We start from the raw sequence: 21,692 nt of genomic DNA, 5'->3' as shown, positions 1-21,692 counted from the left end.
CAAAATTATATTACGCGGCATGGCTATTGCAAAGATCATAGTAGACTTGAAAATATTATTTTTAGGTAAATCTTTTTATAGATATACATTGAAAGAAATATTCAAACATTTTATTTTACGTGATTAATTATTATCAACGAATATAATTCAAATAATTATGCTCTTGTTAATTTATAATTAAAATACACACACACAGAATTTATTTTTTTATTTTTCTGTATTTAAGAAAATCTTTTATTAAATATATTGTGAAAATTGAAGAATATATATAAATAATCTTTAAAGTCGCAATTAGGCAATATTTTATTTTTCATATAATTTTGTGGTTTTAAATTAATTAAATTTTGATTATAAAAAATATTACAAATAATCTAATCAATTTTTTACTAAAGAAAATTGGGTTATATATATATATATAGATATGCATAAAATTTATAGGTGAGAAAATATTGTGTGTATGTGTATTTCTTTAGAACTTTTAAAATAGTTTAATATAAATATCCTTGTATAAATATAAAAAAAGATAGAGACTAGAACCTTTTGGTCTCCTTTCACTTAAAAATAATTAATATATTGCCAAAAGATACATACACAAAATATGTCCGTAGTATTTTTTCGCATCTGGAAAAGATATACCACAGTTACTTTCTCCAGTCTCGATAAACGCGAATGGTAATGACACAAGAAACGTCGGCAAAATTAAATAATAGGTTGCTAATCACATTGTTATCTTCCATCTTTCCGCCTGACAAGCATTTGCCAAGAAATAACTACTTATTCGCAGAAACCCGGCATTGTCCGTCACAACAAAATTAACTTGTGTAATGTATGTCATGTCATTAATAAATCACTAATATTATTCATATCACGAGCTTACGTCCAATAAGCTCTCGTAATCCAGCGTGATATGAAGATGCATGACTTCTGTATCTACTGTGCCCGGCTGTATTAGGTCATCGCATGTTCTGAATATAATGTTATGGATTGTTATTACAGTGTAATGCGACGCGCGATCGGTCGATGAAGTAATTGATGATTGTTTGCCTTGGAAATAGTGTTAATTTCTTCGTAATGAAAATTGACTTGGGTCACATTCCGTATTATATATTTTTATCGTAATATTAAATACATGCCATTTTATACATTAAATTAGGTTTTTAATAATCTAATATAGTTGACACATATTTATTAAAAATAACTTATTAATTTTTTTACAAATATGAAACTTGTCACAAAATTTTCTTTTCAGAACTATAATTCTAGCATGCTTAATTAAATCTTAATTATACTTTAATTGAAAAAAATCTTATTCTCTTTTGTTTCGTTTAGTTAAATTTTTACTAAATAAAAAATAAAAAAATTAATTATATAAATGCGACAGAATATAGCGATATAACCACTTAATCGCGAAGTATTGTTTGTCTAGAAATTTAAACACTCGTATGATTCATGTATGAAGTCTTTATAGACATATCATTAGATCACATTCGATAAATTCTTGCTACCCGTGGATAGCCGTTGAACTCGATACAGGTTCCAGGAATTGCATCTATGAAAAATCAATGTACCTTAAAGCGCAAAGATAGTAAAATGTAAAGTGTGTGCCTTAGCCATTCATATACTAGGAAATGACTGCAGGCACTTGTCTATAACATATTCATCTATGTGTGCTTGTATTCTTAAGGGGGCATACCCGTTTGAACTCTCGAAAAATGAATACATTTTCTAGATTTTTTTTGCAGCGCAACGACTTGATAAAAACTTTTTATTTTTTACAATATTAATACAATATTATTAACTACCTAAACAAAAATTTTCAGCCTAAAAAAAATATCTTTTTCAAGTTATGGGAATATTTGCGGAGATCCTTCAAATTTTAGGTGGCTGCACGGTGTGCATGAAAACGTTCGACTCGATACAGGTTCCAGGAATTGCATCTATGAAAAATCAATGTACCTTAAAGCGCAAAGATAGTAAAATGTAAAGTGTGTGCCTTAGCCATTCATATACTAGGAAATGACTGCAGGCACTTGTCTATAACATATTCATCTATGTGTGCTTGTATTCTTAAGGGGGCATACCCGTTTGAACTCTCGAAAAATGAATACATTTTCTAGTTTCAAGTTATGGGAATATTTGCGGAGATCCTTCAAATTTTAGGTGGCTGCACGGTGTGCATGAAAACGTTCGTAAATCATATCCGAAATCAAAAATACAAGTTTTTTTTTATTAAATATATGAATAGCTATCTGCTATCCAAGCGTTTTTTTCAAAATTTTATAAAATAAAAAAATGTGTTGAAAAAGTTTCGTTTTTTTTGAAAAAAGTCCATCTTTTTTGTTTATAACAAAAAAATGGGGAATCGGATTAAAGAAAGGCTTCGTTAACAGAATCTTATTAGGAACACATGTAAAATTTGAAATTAATCCGTCGTAGCTCGAGTTTTCATGCACACCGTGCATGAAAATATAAATCTGCAAATATTCGCATAACTTCAAAAAAAAAAAATTTTTTTTAAGCTGAAAATTTTTATTTAAGTTCTTAATAATATTGTATTAATATTGTAAAAAAATTAAAAGTTTTTATCAAGTCATTGTGCTGCAAAAAAAATCTAGAAAATGTACTTATTTTTCGAGGTTTCAAACGGGTATATGTCCCCTTAAGAATATTACACTCGTGATACAATTGTGCGATGGAACTTCAATAATAATATAAAATCCGATTTAAAACTTACTTTTTGTTGTATTATTAAAACAATAAGTTTCAGCTAAATATATAAACTATTGCGTAAAGAGCAGAGCACATTTAAGAACTCGTTTCCATGATATTGAATATCACATGATGTGTCACAACTAAATGATTATGCTAGTTACAATTATAACACACTGTTACAGTATTCAATCTCTTTATATCGACATGTATCATGAAAGTGTATAACTATAAATATGATGTAATGTGAAATGGGCCTTACATCAAGTTTGGTACAGAGTTTATCATTCCCTAATATATATGTTATATAAACATACACGCTACGTAGCCATTTTTATATATCTGCATTACGATTGTATGAAGAAATTAAATTAAAAATTCGTCATCCGAAAATCTATAAGTATTCGCGATTATAGTTTGAATAAAAGCTTTTTATAAGCTCTCTCTGTAAGAATTACAATAATAATTTATAAATCGAATTTTTTTATTAAATGTTATTATAATGATTGATTTACTGATATGATATAAAGATAATATATTTACAGATGTAAAATGATTTTTCCATCTGCAAATTGTAAAATGATATTTGTCGTTTCAATTTTAATTACAGGAGATATTTTATGCCTGAAAAATAAAGTATATTTTATGATATGTCAAATCATATATATTTTCCGTCTTATGTTTCAGGGGCAAAGGACTCTAATTCCTGTTTTGCCCATATGTGTCACATCTGCTCTTATGTCACGATATTTAAATATATATGGTATCTCTCGAAGATATATATAAAGTCCTCTTGAACTCGCGCGTGATTACTGATTTATAAGAAAGAATTTGTGCCAAAGATTAAAAGAGTAATTTTTATATGAATCACTGCACATTTCCCTATCGTTCACGCAAATATCTTATGATATTGATGTGGCAAATAATAAGATACCGACGAAAATCACGTGAAGACTTTGGACATAGTTCTTTTATAAAAATATGTAGTAAATATCAAACTTAAATCGAGAAGAACGATTTAAATCATTCATTATCACCATCGTCTTGTTCAAATGTATGTCATATTAGAAGCTAAGCGTTGAAAATTTCAAGTTAACTTGAAATGCTAATGCAGTTAGTTTTCTCATGAATTCTTCCTCATGATTGTACAGTGCCTATTATAAATTCAAATAGCAATAATTGGTTTGTTATCGACTTTCATTATATATATTTAAACTGCGCTGTGACATTAGGTCTCGTATCATCGGCTTTCTTTAAATGAACTAAAATAGCGTGGTATCAGCAGTCGAGTTCGAAGTGTTAGAGAATAGACGACGAATGGCATCCGGATGAAAACGTAGGTAAGTAGACGAGCGCGTCGTTAATCCACCATCGAATCGAGAGAGAGAGGAGAGTCGGAAGCGACGGGTGGTCGCGCGTGTGCATCGAGACGAGCGAGTTTCGTCGTCGCTGATGACCGATGACGTGTCGAACGTCTTCCCGACCGGGAAAACAACAAGCCGCGACCGGCATCGCGGGGTTACCCTCGTGTACCCTGCGTCCCACGCGTGGAACACACCCCGCGGTGTTATATATCATATACCTTCGTCGTTCAACCCCCCGCGACAATTCCCGAAAATCAGACGGCCGGGATGAACAAAAGAAGTCTGATGTCTAGACGGCTGAATATTATTGACGTAGAGCGACAGGGGTTTCGTTATTGTCTTCCTCTTCCCCCTCCTTAACCGTTCGATATTTGCATTTTTATCACGGGACTCGACGATGGTTTCATTAGCACTCTTTCTATGCTTTTCTATCGGGTTTATTTTATTTTATTTTATTTTATTTTTTTGTATATCTTAAATAATATACACACTTTATATATATACACACACACACACATATATATTTTTTAAATGAATTATGAGAAGAGAATAAGATATAATTTACAGATTTTTATAGATAAACTAGTGAATGATTAATGGGCGAGAGAATAATCATTGAATTTATTTTTTTCACAGTTATAAAATATGATCATATTCTCTATCTATGACGTCAAAGATGCGAATATGATATCACGAGGTTTTAGTTATTACAGAGTTACAGAGTTACAAACTCAACGGTTACACGTTTTCTAGAAAGAGTGCTCATTCATTTCATTCTTCCAACGTTATTTTTTTCTCGGTATCTCTAAGCAGTAAAAAATCAAAATTAGAGGAAATAAATTATTTTTTAGATAATACAAGGAGAAAATAGGAGAGGTATGAACGTATATGAATTATATGCAATGAGATATAAATCTAAAACACGTGGCGTACGATTTACATAACAAAATAAGTAGAAATGCAGAAAATAATAAATAATGCTTTTTTATGACATATTTGACAGATGAATTTATGTGTGTGTGTGTGTGTGCGAAAACGCTAAATACATAAAATCGAATGTAGACATATTTCGTGTACTTTGTCCGGATTTCTAAATGTTTAGAATCGAGTGCGTCGTACGTATGTTACCTCCATCTTATCAGCGCATATACTGCGTATGCAGCAAAACTTGTGATAGTAACGCGATGTCAACGACCTGATATATCAATGCAGTCCTACCTGACGTCAGTTTCTAGATGCAGTCACTTGCTCGTCATTCACTTTTGCAGCACCCTGAAAAATTGAATAAAGACTCGAGACTCGAATAGACTTGCAGATTTCTGCTTCATCATACATTGCATATTTTATAAAAAATCAAAAAGATATTTTTTAAACAAATTCTCGTATTAATACGAACGATGACGTAAATCGTATAAATGGAAAGATTTTCTTTCTTTCTCTCTCTCTCTCTCTTTTTATTCCGAATATCATGCATAATAAATTATATTTTAATCCTTTTATTATATTAAAGGGAATAATAATATCACTCCTGAGGGGGGAGCAGTTTTATCCTTATATTTTAATCTTGAATAAATTGTTTTCATTACTGCTTTGAGACTTATACGGAAGAATAATGCATGGATATGCCAATGAAAATTTTCTTGACGTTAAATTACGGTGGCTAAAGCGCTCTCCCCGAGATAATTTCATTATCTAGCTTGGTTAATTAAATACAATGCAACAGAAATATTTTATGACATCTTTATATTCTCATACAAATACAAATTAGGTTTTATTTTACACAAGAGGAAAAATGCCTTTGTTAGAAATAATTGTTAATCTCAAGATGAATAATATATAATGTTGAGCATCAAATATATATAAAATTGGGTCAACACTTTCTATTTAACGAAAAAGTATAATTTCGAAACACGTTTAGAATATTTATGAAAAACGTTCACTTTTATTCTAGTCCGTGAAAGTGATCATCCGAATAAATATACCATATATATATATATACATACATTTCTTTTTGGGGATATTCAAGTCTATCTTTTACGTATCTCTTAATTTAATTTTTCTAAAAAATACATTTGTACACGTTTCTAAAAGATATACACGCTCGCATAGTAAAATTTTTCATTCTCTGCAAATATCGATCATCTCGAGGTGCAGGATCTCGATACGACGGAGTCGATCAACCCGATAGGATTATTGTAGCGTCACGAATAGTATGGACATGTGTCTCTTTTGTGTTGTACGATCGGGACGCACGTACGTGCTAATCTGCAGCTGTGCGATGTAACAGACTTGCGTGACCATGAACAAAAGACCACCCTTGATCCTGGGCAACGTCGCGCGATTGTCACGAATTAGCGCTGTTATCCGCGCACGCGGAACGTGCGAGCATTTTACGCGACGTGGTTTATCCGCGGTTTGAATCGTACTGATTTTGCCGGTTCGCCGAATGTCGGTCAGCCCGACTTTTCATACACCGGCACTACGACGAATCGCAAATTCAATTCGCGTTCATGTTCACGCGCGTTCCAACCTGGCGAATTTTCAATCTGCATATCCGTTCAGAGTTCGCCATTCATTTCAATAAAACAGATTTCACAGTTTGTTAAAATAGGACACGGAACAAGTAGATACGAATTGTGAACATAGCGTATTTAATTCTTATTTACACTAAAAGCAAGTAAAATTAAGCTGGTCACAATTTATTCTTCACATTGTTCTTTAATATTAATTAATATGGAAATAATAAATCTGGGCGCAATATGGCGTAGTTGCTGTACATTTCTGTCTTGTTTTTCGCCGATTTAAAGACAATTAAACTAAATTTCAAAATTGCCAACTCTTATGCAACTTCGGTTTATATTTAAATGGCAAATATTCTTGATGTAACATTCAGGTGACAACGCTATCTAATTACAATCGAAATATGTATTCTACGATTTTAATATTGATTATTTTATACGGCCAATCACCGCAATTCTTCTCTCACTTTTGCTATTATACAATTGGCCGAGCGTATTTATTGAATCAGCTGTATGTATCGTGCCCGATCAATTATGTCATTTAGTCGACGACGATGCATCAATTATCATTTTCGCATCGATTCTTTCAAACAGAAATTACTCCCTTTTAAACGCTTAATCGCAGTTTTACTCATATTATGGCGTCAATCCAATTACAATACATCGCACGTGTGAAAAGAATCTCGCCGAGAATGTATCAGACGAATACTTACGAGCACACGTGTTCGAATATTTTGCGGTTGATGCAACTGAAGTACTTCCTCTTTATTCACTCTAATAGTAAACATTTAAATATAGAAGATGCCCCGTCAAGCACATTCTATATAAGTGCGTATTTGTTTACCGTATAAAATAAAGTTGTATATTGCACTTTCTCTCTCTAGAGCTAAATTTACGCCATAATATATCGTATAACAAAATTTTGCCATTAAAAACATATCTAAAAAAAATATCTTCTTTTTTTTTTTTAATTTATACGCTTTATTTTTTTTCTAAATTAACAAAGCATTATTTTAATGTGCAGGAAAACTTTGAAAAATGAAGGATGACATGGACGAAGATGACTCTGGCATCTCCTCAGGCACGTCCTCTTCAGGCACGTCCGTACCTGAAAATACCATTTCATATGGGTAAGTCAAAATTATCGTACCTGAAATTAGCATACTAATAATTTCTTCATCATGATGGCGATGTAATGAGGTACGTCATGATGTGCCAATAAAAATATATTTAAATGTAATTTCTAACCCTCCCTCCTCCCCGTGTAAAGAGATTTTCTTATATATCGCGTTATTGTATAAGTTAAAATTTCTTTTTATTGACCGTCATAACCGCGAAATAATATTTATATCGCGACTTTTAATCGTAAACTTACGTGTACATATATAAATGTGATGACTAAAGCATCAAAATTATTTTACATATCAAGGAGAAAATATTGATTTTCCACATTACTCACTTTTTTTATTAAATTCGTGATTTGATAAAATAATCACATATGATTGACTAAATTTTGTCCCGAATGGGGATGGAATTACACTTCAATTAATCTTCAAATTAATTATTATGAATTTATTTAAAAAATACGCGTAGATCGCTGTCTAATAAATCGTCAATTGCGCATGAAGCATTACGGGATAAGTGTCGTGACTTGAAAACGTACATGAAGAGTTATTTTCACGGTGAAGTTACATTACAAAGTACCAGTCGACTGTTAACCCTATTATAGTTTCTTACATGAATACAACCCTTCGTGATCGTGTTCAGTTAATTAATCAGCCGTAAATGCGGCGCATTACTGCACTCTCATCTAATCGGAATTACCAGCTCGCTAGCGTTGCAGCACGGCTGAGCAAAAGGGTTTTGTTCTCCGAGTTGCTAGATGGCATCGACCATGTCAAAGCTTACGTACATAGTCCATATTTGCTGAATGCAGCTTGAGCAAAAAAAAAAATTGCTCTTTTGACCTGCGTCGTTATCAATCTTCTTTGAATAGCGAAAACATTGCAAATTCTGAGTTAATTCCTCAAATAAACTGAGATGTTTTATGGTTATTTAATAAAATTTTTGTCGACCATAAGATGTGTAGAATTATTTTGTTAAAATAATTCTATTTTTCATGAGCGATATTAATATTAAAAATTTTTTTACAATTATAAGAAAACTATCTCTAATGTGTTATTTATTTTTTATTTATCTTAAAATTATTTATAATATATGAATACAAAAAGTGAATATTTCTTATGCAACGTAATGTGATATATATATGAGATGATATGAAAATCAAAGTAATTCTCGTTTATATATATTTTCTCATTAGTATGATTGATTGTATCTGTGCACATATCGTTTCAAAAGTTGCCTAAAAAACGTACGTAGGTTATCTATTTAAACCCCCAGAAAACCAAAACAATAGAATCACAATGCGAAATGAATACGTGAATAAATTACGACGCCATTATGCTGATACTTTTATGACACTTTTATTTCACCGTAGTCCGCATATGAAATTGTGCAATACATCGAAATCGCAGACTATATCTCTTGTTTGCGAACAAACATAAGAAAGTAACTCGATATACCTCACGCGCGTGGTCTCCGACTATATTGTACATATACAATACCGCATTAAATGAATATTTGCTTTGGATGATAAGAAGAGCAAAATCGGACAATGCCATGAAGATACAAATTGTTCTACACATACATTTGACATTCTCAGCGACAAATGTGTGAAATATCACGTGGGATGAAACCTTGTCAGATATTACGACGTGTGCGGTTAGCTCGATTATCGCTTCGAGGGTTTCGGCGACAGCGGATTTTATTTACACATTGCTTTTTTTTTTCTTTTTTTGAAATACGAGATATAGAGGAAGATCGCGCAAAATATTCGATTAAAAAAAAAAAAAAAAACTGCAAATATCGAATCGTTACATTTGACAGATCGGTTATCGGGAAATTGGATGCCTCGCTTTTGGTTTATTTTTCGGAGCAAAAATCATCGGGGTGTGTGTTCTTTATGAAATATATATCGGATATACAATTTGTGAGAATTTAAACTGCGCAGTGTTCGTTTTCTAAACGTCGGCCTTCGCATAGTCATTCTTTGATATGACCTCTGGTTTAACATATTATTCTTAAGAAAAATCCCGATGGTTTTTAGTGCCTCTCAACATGACTTATATATCATAAGAATGTCACACAAGAAAATCTTGCGATGGCTCATCATTCGAAAGACCGAGGTCTCTTGCCGTCGAAAATAAATTCTGCTAATAAAATTGTTTATGACAAGTGGAAAATAAAAATAGGATTTTACTTTTGTTTTATCGTTGAATTATAATGTACTCTTTAGTATTCTACAACTGAAAAAAATATAAGTATATAAAATAACTATTACGGGTTGTATTTATAAAAATGGGTATTTAATTTTATGGATTAGATTAGGTAGATACAAATTATATCTACGTTCTAAATTTTATATATGCATTTTTCAATGATGTAATACAAATTAGACTACCATAAAAAAAAAAAAGGTAACATTTTTATATCGATATGACTATAAATAATAAATAACATTGAAATATGCAACTATAATATACATAAATATAATAAAAAATCACATGTTTTATAACCATTAATATTTTTGTATTTTTCCCATCTAAAAGATATATATACTAAAAAAAAAAAATTACACTTCCCTCAGTGCAGATGCGATTTAAGAAGCACATTAAGCGCATTTGAATAAAGATCCACTAACAATAAGTAAAGAAGAAGCAGGTGTGTGTGTATGTGTGTGTGTGTGTATCGATTTCGCATACAAGTTCCAAAATTTCCTTCTTATCATAAGCCGGCCGGTATGAGTGCGGCTTAATAATGTGTCGTTATCACGCCAAGCATACAGATGATGCCGAGGGGGGGGCGGGAAGAGGGTGGGAAAGAGGGGAGCGACGATTGGTTGTCTCGGTAAGAGGGGAACGGCTGATTGTTCACCGGGAGTGGGGATAGCGCTCGTCCAGCAGTACGCAGTACGCATCCGACTGCCGTGAGCTGTGGGTACGCATCTAGCCGATAGCCAGTGTTGTTAGACGGGCCGGGTTTTTTTCGCGCACGCGCGTTGAATGTGGCGTCAATGAAGTAGTTAATCGAATGAAGTTGAGGTCCTGCATGACCCCCGTTTAATTCTTTCTAAATGAATTTATTCGAAAAATTTAAAATAATTAATTGAAAACGTGAAGTAAAAAAATAATTATGCAACAAATTATATTAATTAATTAATCAATTAACTTATTAGTAGCTATTTAACTCGTCTTTCGCGAGATCCCGCAAAAACTGAGGTGCCTATCACGTATACATGACTGTAAACATCATCGTTACGTCACGCGTAATAAAAAACCCGGCTCGTCTAACAACACTACTGGTTGATACACACCTTTTTCTCTCGTTCTCTCGTATCTTTCCCTCGTTCCCTTTCCATTCGATATTTCTCCTTCCCTCTCTCTTCGCAATCGAGTTTCGGTTCGGGTAGGGCCGCCTAATGTCTTGCCCGCTGACAGTTTTGCGGGTGCTCGCGTATGAGGTGGACGACATCGTCGTGTCGTCGTCGCGTCGCGACTCGTCGCAGTTTCCTGTGCAAAAACGTGGTCCCCTCTCGCTCACGTTTCACGCTCGCACGATCGACAAAAATCGGACGCGACGTCGAAACGTCAGGGCGAATAGGAGATTCCACGTTATTCAAAACTTACGTTTATGCATCACATAGGTCAAAACAACAGCGACAACTTGGCTAATGGATAAATATCACCGCATTTGAAATAAATCATCGCTCCGTACGGCGAATGCATTCGGGATACTGTGTCAAGGTCATCCTTGGAGAGTTCACGCCTTGTGTCACCGCGCAGCGCTCTTTTATGTAGCGCATTTCTCTGCGCAACAGCTTTGATAGAGTCGTCGCGTCGCGACTCGTCGCAGTTTCCTGTGCAAAAACGTGGTCCCCTCTCGCTCACGTTTCACGCTCGCACGATCGACAAAAATCGGACGCGACGTCGAAACGTCAGGGCGAATAGGAGATTCCACGTTATTCAAAACTTACGTTTATGCATCACATAGGTCAAAACAACAGCGACAACTTGGCTAATGGATAAATATCACCGCATTTGAAATAAATCATCGCTCCGTACGGCGAATGCATTCGGGATACTGTGTCAAGGTCATCCTTGGAGAGTTCACGCCTTGTGTCACCGCGCAGCGCTCTTTTATGTAGCGCATTTCTCTGCGCAACAGCTTTGATAGAGAGAGAGAGAGAGACAGATAGACAGAAATTGCGCCTAAATATCGTGGCTATATCAAGAAACTCATAACTCGTTGTTTTTTTTTGTTTTTTAAGAATTATTACCAATTTGTGACAGTGTCAAAACTGTTGTCAACTTCCGGCGATTAACTTGCGGGAGACCTGCAAGTGACAATTACGAACTGTTAAAGACCGGTATCCAACTCAAAGATCAGTGAAGATCGATGAAGATTGCATTGAAAATGCGCCAAAACGCCTAGTCTCAACTTACTTCGCAAGTTCTAGTGATATAGTGCTTGTGCGTAAAACTTATAGGGAATAGAATTTGTGTGAAAGGACACTCGACGGTGTGCGTCGAAAGGAACATACTTCCGTAGAAACGACTTAAGATTGGACAAAATTCACGAAACGTTTACCAGATAGAGACGACTTTATTTATCGCGAGAGAAAGTTCATCGAATAAGAACCGCGATTAATCGGCTAATTTTAATTTGATTGGCAAATAAGCTATCGCTGTTGCGATAACTCGTGATATCGGTTCATCGACTACGCATCGACGTTGACGCAAGGCCGATGATGCGTCTTTAAACCGCGCTGTCGGTTTTCAATAATCTGGTAAGCGACGTTGGGACATCTGCTGCAAGCTGCGAGCAATATTTATCAGTGTTACCGATTACGAGTATTCAATAAACAATAAACAAAGATAACTCGTAAATAAAGTGTTAATAACAATCATCGTACTGTGACATTAAAACTGTGTGATAATATCGGCGGACCTTGAAAGAGCGGATTAAAAAGTTTCGATTGTTTTCAACGCAATGACCAACAACGGTGGGCGATTGTACTTTATCCAAACGAATGGATGAAAGAACTGTCTTTGAGAAGAAATCATATATTTGTATATTTCAATGGAAAAGTGCGTCTCCTTTGTGAAGTACAACATGTGGCAGCAACAACAACAGCAGCAACAGCAGCAACAAGCGTACTTGAGGAGTTTGCCCTCGCAGCATCCGCAACAACAAACTCTTCACCCGGGGATCATGGGAGGCACGGATGACCGCGTGCATCAATCGCATCAACAGCATCATCAGCATCATCAGCATCATCAGCATCATCGCGCCACCATTATGGATCTACCGGTACCAAGGTCAGGCTCGTTTTCTTATTACGAGATAAGGTCGCGGGGAGTATCAAAGTGAACGGATATGCGTGAACGCGAATGTGATAGGGATCGCGTCTCGGATATGATAATAAATCGCGCATCACGCGAATTTCGTTAACTGTCAACACCAATATGGTGGTATTCTTCCACATTTTAGCTAATCATAATTTCCATTATTTCAATAATATCTCATTTAAAAGTTATTTCATCATTTCTTGAAATATAAGAGTTTTTCATAATTTAATTCCCTTTTTCCAAGCAAATAGATATAATAACAAATATTATAATTTTATTGGCACTTCATTTTTATAATCTTATTATACGTAATATAGTAAATGATAATGAGCTTTTTATATTGACCCCACGATGCCACTTATATTCTATGAATCGTATTCAAATTAGAGAATATTTCAGAATCCCGAATTATTAATCTGATGACATAGTCTTTGATTAATTTGAAATCAGTTTTATCTCAGAAGGATTTTGTGATAATCTATTATTTATTGCAAATCCTGATAAATAATGCTTTTATTCTTTCACACAAATCAGATCTTGATAAAAAATATATTTTTATCTTATTTATATATTATCAACGTTTTTTAATAGAAAAAGTTTTTAATCAAAATCCGTTTATCATGCTTTCTTATTATAAAGTTATCAACATAATAATTAGCAACAGTATTAGATATAAATCGTGAAAAGAAATGATAGCAAAATCACGTGATATTGAAGAATGATGGCAGACAGATAATGTTGCATATATGTTGATCGCAATGTTGACATCACGAGAATGCAAAACTAACGATATTTTGTACGCATAATAACACATATATAATACATTTGTATGTTTATATTATATTTCTATATTTCTATATTTGCATTGCTTTTGCCTTGATAGCAAAGGAGTGTTTTTGTATATTAATAGCACGTAAGACATTGACTTTTGATCTATTCAAGTATAAACATATTAACGATGCTGTGCAAATAGATAAATTTATTCATGAATAGATTTGATATTCATGTTGCAATAATCGATTATTTCAATGGTGATACGCTCTTAAAAGTTACGATGTGAACATATCAGATACTATGTCTTGCGTTATATGTTTCTTTATATTTTTTAAATGCTATGTATCATTTTTTTTGAAATCTTCTAAAGACTTTTATGATGACTTTTATGATATAAAAATTGATCACGTCCTCACTCTAACGTTACTGCAATTTTCAATGGGTATTTATATCTTTCGTGCTATAATATGCCACATTCAGCTATTTGTCTGATATAATTAAAAATTTGATATAAAAAAAAATCAGTTGATAACTTATCTTCTGCTATTTCCTTTTACACTATTTCCATTTCCATGTCAAGTATAAATAATATGAGATTTTAGATCGCGTCTTTTGAGGTATTAACTTATATTGCCACATTGTTTATTTATTAAAAAACGTTTCTCTTCCATTGGGGATTAGGTGATATCGTAAAGGTTGGATCTAAAATAGCCTATATCGATAAACTTCGCGTTTTATTAATATCGCGTATTACGTTTATGGTTATAAGTTATTAAACAATTTAAAGTAGGAGTGCGACGTAAAAATATTAATTAAAGTTGCTACAATTGTAGGCAAGTATATAAAATAAGAGTTTATTACATTGAGATTGTTATATATAATATATAATAGAGTATATAAATTAATCTATTACAATGGAGATAAAATAGGTTTTTATTTTTAAAATTTAAAAGATAACATGTACTGTAGTATTTTATATTCTCTAAAGAAACATTAAAATTTATCCCATTATTAATGACGGTTTAACTTGCAAATATATGGCAACATTATCGCGCATAGCTACCTTCGCAAGCGATAATTTTGTGCACAAATAGCATTGAAAGAGTATGAGAAATCAACGCATACGTATGACACGTGATGATAGTGCTGACTATTGTAAAAAAATCGGCAACTATTAAAAACGAGACTACAGTTAATATGCGAAGGTAAGGATTTTATTGTTTTGAAGATTGTTTAAAATGTCTGCCATAAAACTTTTCCATTTCAGTCTTTCTATGCAATCTAAAAAAAGAGAGAGCTTTATTTTTTTTTATACTATGAAAAAAAGATTCTAGAGAAATATTATACTAAAATTATCATTACTGTATTATATTAATTAATGGATTTCTACTACAGTACTAAATATATAAAATTTTATGTTACCATAGATTAAATATAAGTTCAATACTATATTGGACTAAAGCAGATCAGACCACCATAAGAACACGTTTATTAAATTTATTTAAGAATTCTATGAACACACACGCATACACAGATTGGTAAAAAAAAATACATATCGATATTTTGTACGCATAATAACACATATATAATACATTTGTATGTTTATATTATATTTCTATATTTCTATATTTGCATTGCTTTTGCCTTGATAGCAAAGGAGTGTTTTTGTATATTAATAGCACGTAAGACATTGACTTTTGATCTATTCAAGTATAAACATATTAACGATGCTGTGCAAATAGATAAATTTATTCATGAATAGATTTGATATTCATGTTGCAATAATCGATTATTTCAATGGTGATACGCTCTTAAAAGTTACGATGTGAACATATCAGATACTATGTCTTGCGTTATATGTTTCTTTATATTTTTTAAATGCTATGTATCATTTTTTTTGAAATCTTCTAAAGACTTTTATGATGACTTTTATGATATAAAAATTGATCACGTCCTCACTCTAACGTTACTGCAATTTTCAATGGGTATTTATATCTTTCGTGCTATAATATGCCACATTCAGCTATTTGTCTGATATAATTAAAAATTTGATATAAAAAAAAATCAGTTGATAACTTATCTTCTGCTATTTCCTTTTACACTATTTCCATTTCCATGTCAAGTATAAATAATATGAGATTTTAGATCGCGTCTTTTGAGGTATTAACTTATATTGCCACATTGTTTATTTATTAAAAAACGTTTCTCTTCCATTGGGGATTAGGTGATATCGTAAAGGTTGGATCTAAAATAGCCTATATCGATAAACTTCGCGTTTTATTAATATCGCGTATTACGTTTATGGTTATAAGTTATTAAACAATTTAAAGTAGGAGTGCGACGTAAAAATATTAATTAAAGTTGCTACAATTGTAGGCAAGTATATAAAATAAGAGTTTATTACATTGAGATTGTTATATATAATATATAATAGAGTATATAAATTAATCTATTACAATGGAGATAAAATAGGTTTTTATTTTTAAAATTTAAAAGATAACATGTACTGTAGTATTTTATATTCTCTAAAGAAACATTAAAATTTATCCCATTATTAATGACGGTTTAACTTGCAAATATATGGCAACATTATCGCGCATAGCTACCTTCGCAAGCGATAATTTTGTGCACAAATAGCATTGAAAGAGTATGAGAAATCAACGCATACGTATGACACGTGATGATAGTGCTGACTATTGTAAAAAAATCGGCAACTATTAAAAACGAGACTACAGTTAATATGCGAAGGTAAGGATTTTATTGTTTTGAAGATTGTTTAAAATGTCTGCCATAAAACTTTTCCATTTCAGTCTTTCTATGCAATCTAAAAAAAGAGAGAGCTTTATTTTTTTTTATACTATGAAAAAAAGATTCTAGAGAAATATTATACTAAAATTATCATTACTGTATTATATTAATTAATGGATTTCTACTACAGTACTAAATATATAAAATTTTATGTTACCATAGATTAAATATAAGTTCAATACTATATTGGACTAAAGCAGATCAGACCACATAAGAACACGTTTATTAAATTTATTTAAGAATTCTATGAACACACACGCATACACAGATTGGTAAAAAAAAAAAAAATACATATAAAAATGTACAGTTTAATTGTGATTTTATAAAGATATATTTTTTGCATCTTGATTGACCTAGACACATCAGAAAATTGATACGTCATCATAGAGATACATAATATCTAGATAATCGATGAACTTTTAGAATCATCGACAGTCGTACAGTAATTCATGAGCAGGTGTGCTAGAGCACACCTCATGGAAGTCTAACAAGCGATCTTGCTTTCTCGATTGTCGAACGAGACTAGCGATTCATCGCATAAATACGGACGCCATGTGATTCTGGATGATTCTGTATCCGCAGCTTGATTTGCATGGCGAATTGATTCAACTCGACGATTTTTATGAGGAACGACATAATAATAACGTTAATGATAGTCTGGCTCGTTTGCATGCTCTCGAGAACGTCACGAACCCAAAGAGCAAAGAGTATATAGTCGTATTAGTATTATATCTGGTAAGATGTACGGGCACTATCGCTGATTTATTCAATAATTGGTCGTTATTATGTATTCTGATAAAGGATTCAGTAGGAACTGATTAGGTCCTAGAATATAGGGAAGACAATAGTGAATGATTACATGAAATGACATAATTTGATGATTAACTGTCAGAAATACCTCCTACGAAAACCAAGACATAAAATAAATTTTGCAACATAACTGATAGTATTTCGCAAACCATTGCAATTTTTGCATTTTATGATTTGGTTACTAATTAATTAGCAAGACATATTTATGATATTACATTAATTTAAAACATTGTTTATCAAGATTATTGAAATTATATTATTCTGATGATTTATTACGATTTTTTGAAATATTTATTTTATTAATTTTGACGATATAATTAATTTTTTATCTGTCACCTGCTTCTATTAACTTTCGTTTAAACATTTATCATTTCTTTTTTACAAGTTACCGATATAAACAATTCGCGCTACTTATCTGCAATTTATGTCACTGATCGCTATTCGTGACATACATTGGTGAGGGATATTTGCAAATCGTAGTTTGGTTTGTAAATTTGAGTCTCTCTACATTTAGACCGCCATTCCCGTATACGCCGAAAATAATTTCGATTGCAATGTTTATGTATGATCGCCTGTGCCTTACTTGCTTGTTCTACCTATCGATCTTTTGAAATCGATTTAATAAATATAAAACGTTGTTGCATACTCCGTTGTTCGCCGCTTCGTATCGATATATTGAAATCGTTGTAACAAGTGCAATCTGTTATCATACATCAATATTTTACATTTGCAAAATACAAGCAGAATCAAATTTGAATTTTTTTCGATTTCAGGAGAAATTCAATTATCCGACAAATTCGAGTAACTAGAAAATTATTAGATATAATTATCAACAATACATTATACGTTTTTATTACATTTAAAAAGATAAAAACTTACTTTCTTTCGAAGTTATTCATTTTCGAGTAATTTGAAATTATCGAGTATCTACACTTTAATCGGATTCGATGATTGAAATCAGATGTCAAATATTTAAAAATATTAATATATTTTGCGCGCTTTTTGACAACCGATAAACGAATACCCTGGCCGTTTCCGATATCTTATAAGACGTGATTTTTAAATACATTTAACTCATAATCAGTAGACAAGCGGTTATTCTTTTTCGCTTTAACTCTGACAACACTTGGTACAAGACTACGCATATTAATTTCTTCGCTCGTTATATAACAGTTATATCGGCGCAAGAGATAAGTATCCGCTAGAAGTGCTAAGTATCCACTTGAGCTGTCCTACGTCGCTAACATCAAATCCAAGATCGTATTAATTTTGGTGCTTTGTAATTCTACTAAATTAATAAAAGAATTCGTTATATCTAATACACGAAACATATTTGATGTTTCTAAGAAAGAAAAATATATTTGTCTATAAAAAGAGTCTGAAAAATATATGGAAAAATAAGATTTCTTTTTTATATAATGAATATCTTTCAAATATTCGCGTTTTATTGCCATAAAATTTATAGTAGATAAAAACCAATCTATTCTTTATATGTATATCGATATACTATTTCGAAACGAGAAGATTTGATATCGTTTCGTAAATCAAAAGTATAAAGCGGAACATGTTACGCGAGACAAACAACATATATTTATTCTTCTCTTTTATCTTCCAATGCAGTTGGCTGTTCTCATTCTGAGATATCGATCTATATAACTGTTTCGAGAACATGAGTTTTATCAGCTTACTACGATAAACAAATAACAGTGTTAAGATATCAGATTAGTGCAATTGCAGAGCTCATAAATACAATAATTATTAAAGTAAATTATTCTGTTTTTGTTCTAACAAGAATACGAGACCATTTAAAAAGAAGTTAACTATTTATTATTATTAATAAACTTTTGATAACGTAATATTATGAGAATATGAATTTTGTATAAGATTTCAAACACACATACACACATACAACTAATAGAATATGAAAAGTATGATTTAGAATTTTTTTTTTTTATATTGTGGTCTCATGATTTAAATCACAATTTAAAACGTGTCTATGAATTTAAAACAACAGCTGATTGTTAGAATGCTTTTTACAATATATATTTGCATGTTATAAATTTAAAAAACGTGCTCATGAAAGTCGGGAATGAAAGGGTTAACGTTACTCCGGATAAATTGAATAGCACTCGTGGCAAAGAGACCTTGAACAGTCGTCTTGTTTGCCGACTATTGCTCATTCGCAGTTCATTCATACTCCTCGACAGTCATTGTCTGAGTCTACATGTTGTACTATTACTCGTTAGTCGGTTCGAATTCATCAAATTTTCTTGTAGACATGCGATCTTCGGGCTGTTGCTTCATCACGTTCAGAGATGAAGGTTGAAGACAATCGTAGGGTTTTCTACGCATTTAAAGAGTCATGGCATACACAGGTGTACGACAATAAAATTTTTTACTAACTGTGAATAAAATATTTTTTTTACTGCTTTTAATATCAACGTTATTTAATATACAAGATCAAAAGTGTGTTGCGAGTGTTTTGATGCGAGAATTATCACAAGAATATGTAATAAAATTAACAAAATATTGTTCTTCAATTAATTGTAACTAAAATTTAAATTAGAATTTAATTTGAGATATTATTAAGAAAAAAATTATATTAAATTTATATATCATAAAATAAATTAAAAGCACATTTTCGCGATATTGATTCTAGGTTATCTATTATATATATATATATGAAGTAGGAGAAGAGAAATTATGATAGATAGGATATCAGAAAATAATAGAAAAGAAAATAACTGATATGATAGAATAAGGCAATTTATAAAAATGACTTGTATAATTCGTATGTGCAATATATTATATAGTGAAGAGAAAAAAATATGATTTTATAGTTTTCTGCTTTTTTAGTTATCAATACGATTACTCGAACAAATACGATGGTAAAATAATCAGGGAAATCAAGTTTACTTCAACTATCTCTAGTTAAACAAAGATTGATTCTGTCATTTATTTCATCCATTTAACATCAATACCCCATTTTTATCTTGTTTATATTCGGTAGAAGAGGTAATGTACGATAGAGTTGACGCAATCAGCATCGTTTTCATGATAGACGAGACTAATCGCCGCATCATAGACGGATCTGTAAGATTAAATTGGTGTTCCGTTAAGCTCATATATCTTGTTGTATCGTGTTCGCGATTGTCGCATAAATACGTTTACTTCAAGGAAGAAACTCATTTGCATTCGCAAGCTCAATGATCTCGACACTCGAAAATTACACAGATAAGGGATACTTTTCAGCTCTTTAGAATTTCCTATCGTTGCGTTTCTTTCATTTTTATTTCTATACGTCATTTTATAATTATCCACTATTGTCTTTTTATACATTCTTAATCAGTTTCTGCTGAGATCTTTTTTTTGGAACACGTAACGACGAATGATTGAATAAATCATTCATATATTTTATCGAATTTTTTTCATAGGTACGACAAAATTTTTTCTTTGACATTTATGTTAACAAGAGAGAGAGAGAGAGAGAGAGAGAGAGAAACTAATAATTATTTTTAAGATAGTATTTGTATTAAAATATTTAATTATGAAATATTTTTGAAATGCTTTTTAAAGTAACTAGCAATTCTTCTCCCTGGATTTTGCGTAGAGACAAACGCGTGTCCTATTTTATCTATGCAAGAAAGGCATTGTTATCACGGAAGAAAATCTTGCACGCTTCTTGCAAAGTTTAATTAATACTATCGTATCGACCTTTTTAATTTTGCATCAAAAGATTAAAGAAACTTGCCATTCTTGAGTAAATTTTCCTTGTACACAACAAACTATGTAAATTGTATTTAGTTGGTTTTCCTCCTTCCAAGAGCAAAATAAGTATACAAGATATTCCCGATTTACTATTTCCTATAATTTATGGATTTGTGAAATCAATATCCTTTTAGTAATTTTTACAGATAATTATTTATTACAATTCCTTGATTAAAAAAAAAAAAAAAATTTTAACAATTATTTTGGAGTAATTAAGACAAATTAAATTGCTGTTAAAAGTTTATTACAAGTTAACGGAAAAAATGTTGATTTATCTTTTTTTATTTATATTAAAACCTAATTTGATGCAACTATTATCTTTTAATTATTAATAACTTGGGAATTATTCGATATATATATTTGAATTACTCGATATTATATTGCATATTAAAACAATTATTCTTTTTGTTCTCAGTTTCACATAAATGTATTTCGAATTTAGATGATTAAAACAATTTTGTGTATTATTTATA

General features: G+C 31.6%; 1 protein-coding gene across 2 annotated transcripts in view; it reads left to right on the top strand.

Moving 5' to 3' along the window:
- The window catches only part of LOC115233810 (aryl hydrocarbon receptor nuclear translocator-like), a 91,108-nt gene that overhangs the window by 14,283 nt on the left and 55,133 nt on the right, over nucleotides 1-21,692 (top strand). The window contains exons 1-2 of one of the 2 annotated variants that reach the window (XM_029804407.1): nucleotides 7,702-7,722; nucleotides 11,979-13,029. In XM_029804407.1, coding sequence (XP_029660267.1) covers nucleotides 12,791-13,029 — 239 coding nt within the window. In that variant the 5' untranslated portion in view covers nucleotides 7,702-7,722; nucleotides 11,979-12,790. Of the gene's footprint in view, nucleotides 1-7,616; nucleotides 7,723-11,978; nucleotides 13,030-21,692 lie in introns of those variants that run through there. The other variant, XM_029804408.1, reaches the window with a different exon arrangement.

The sequence above is a fragment of the Formica exsecta genome, unplaced genomic scaffold (assembly GCF_003651465.1).
Source record: "Formica exsecta isolate Colony F162 unplaced genomic scaffold, ASM365146v1 scaffold191, whole genome shotgun sequence".
Lineage (NCBI taxonomy): Eukaryota > Metazoa > Arthropoda > Insecta > Hymenoptera > Formicidae > Formica > Formica exsecta.
This window is presented reverse-complemented; position numbering and strand designations above follow the sequence as displayed.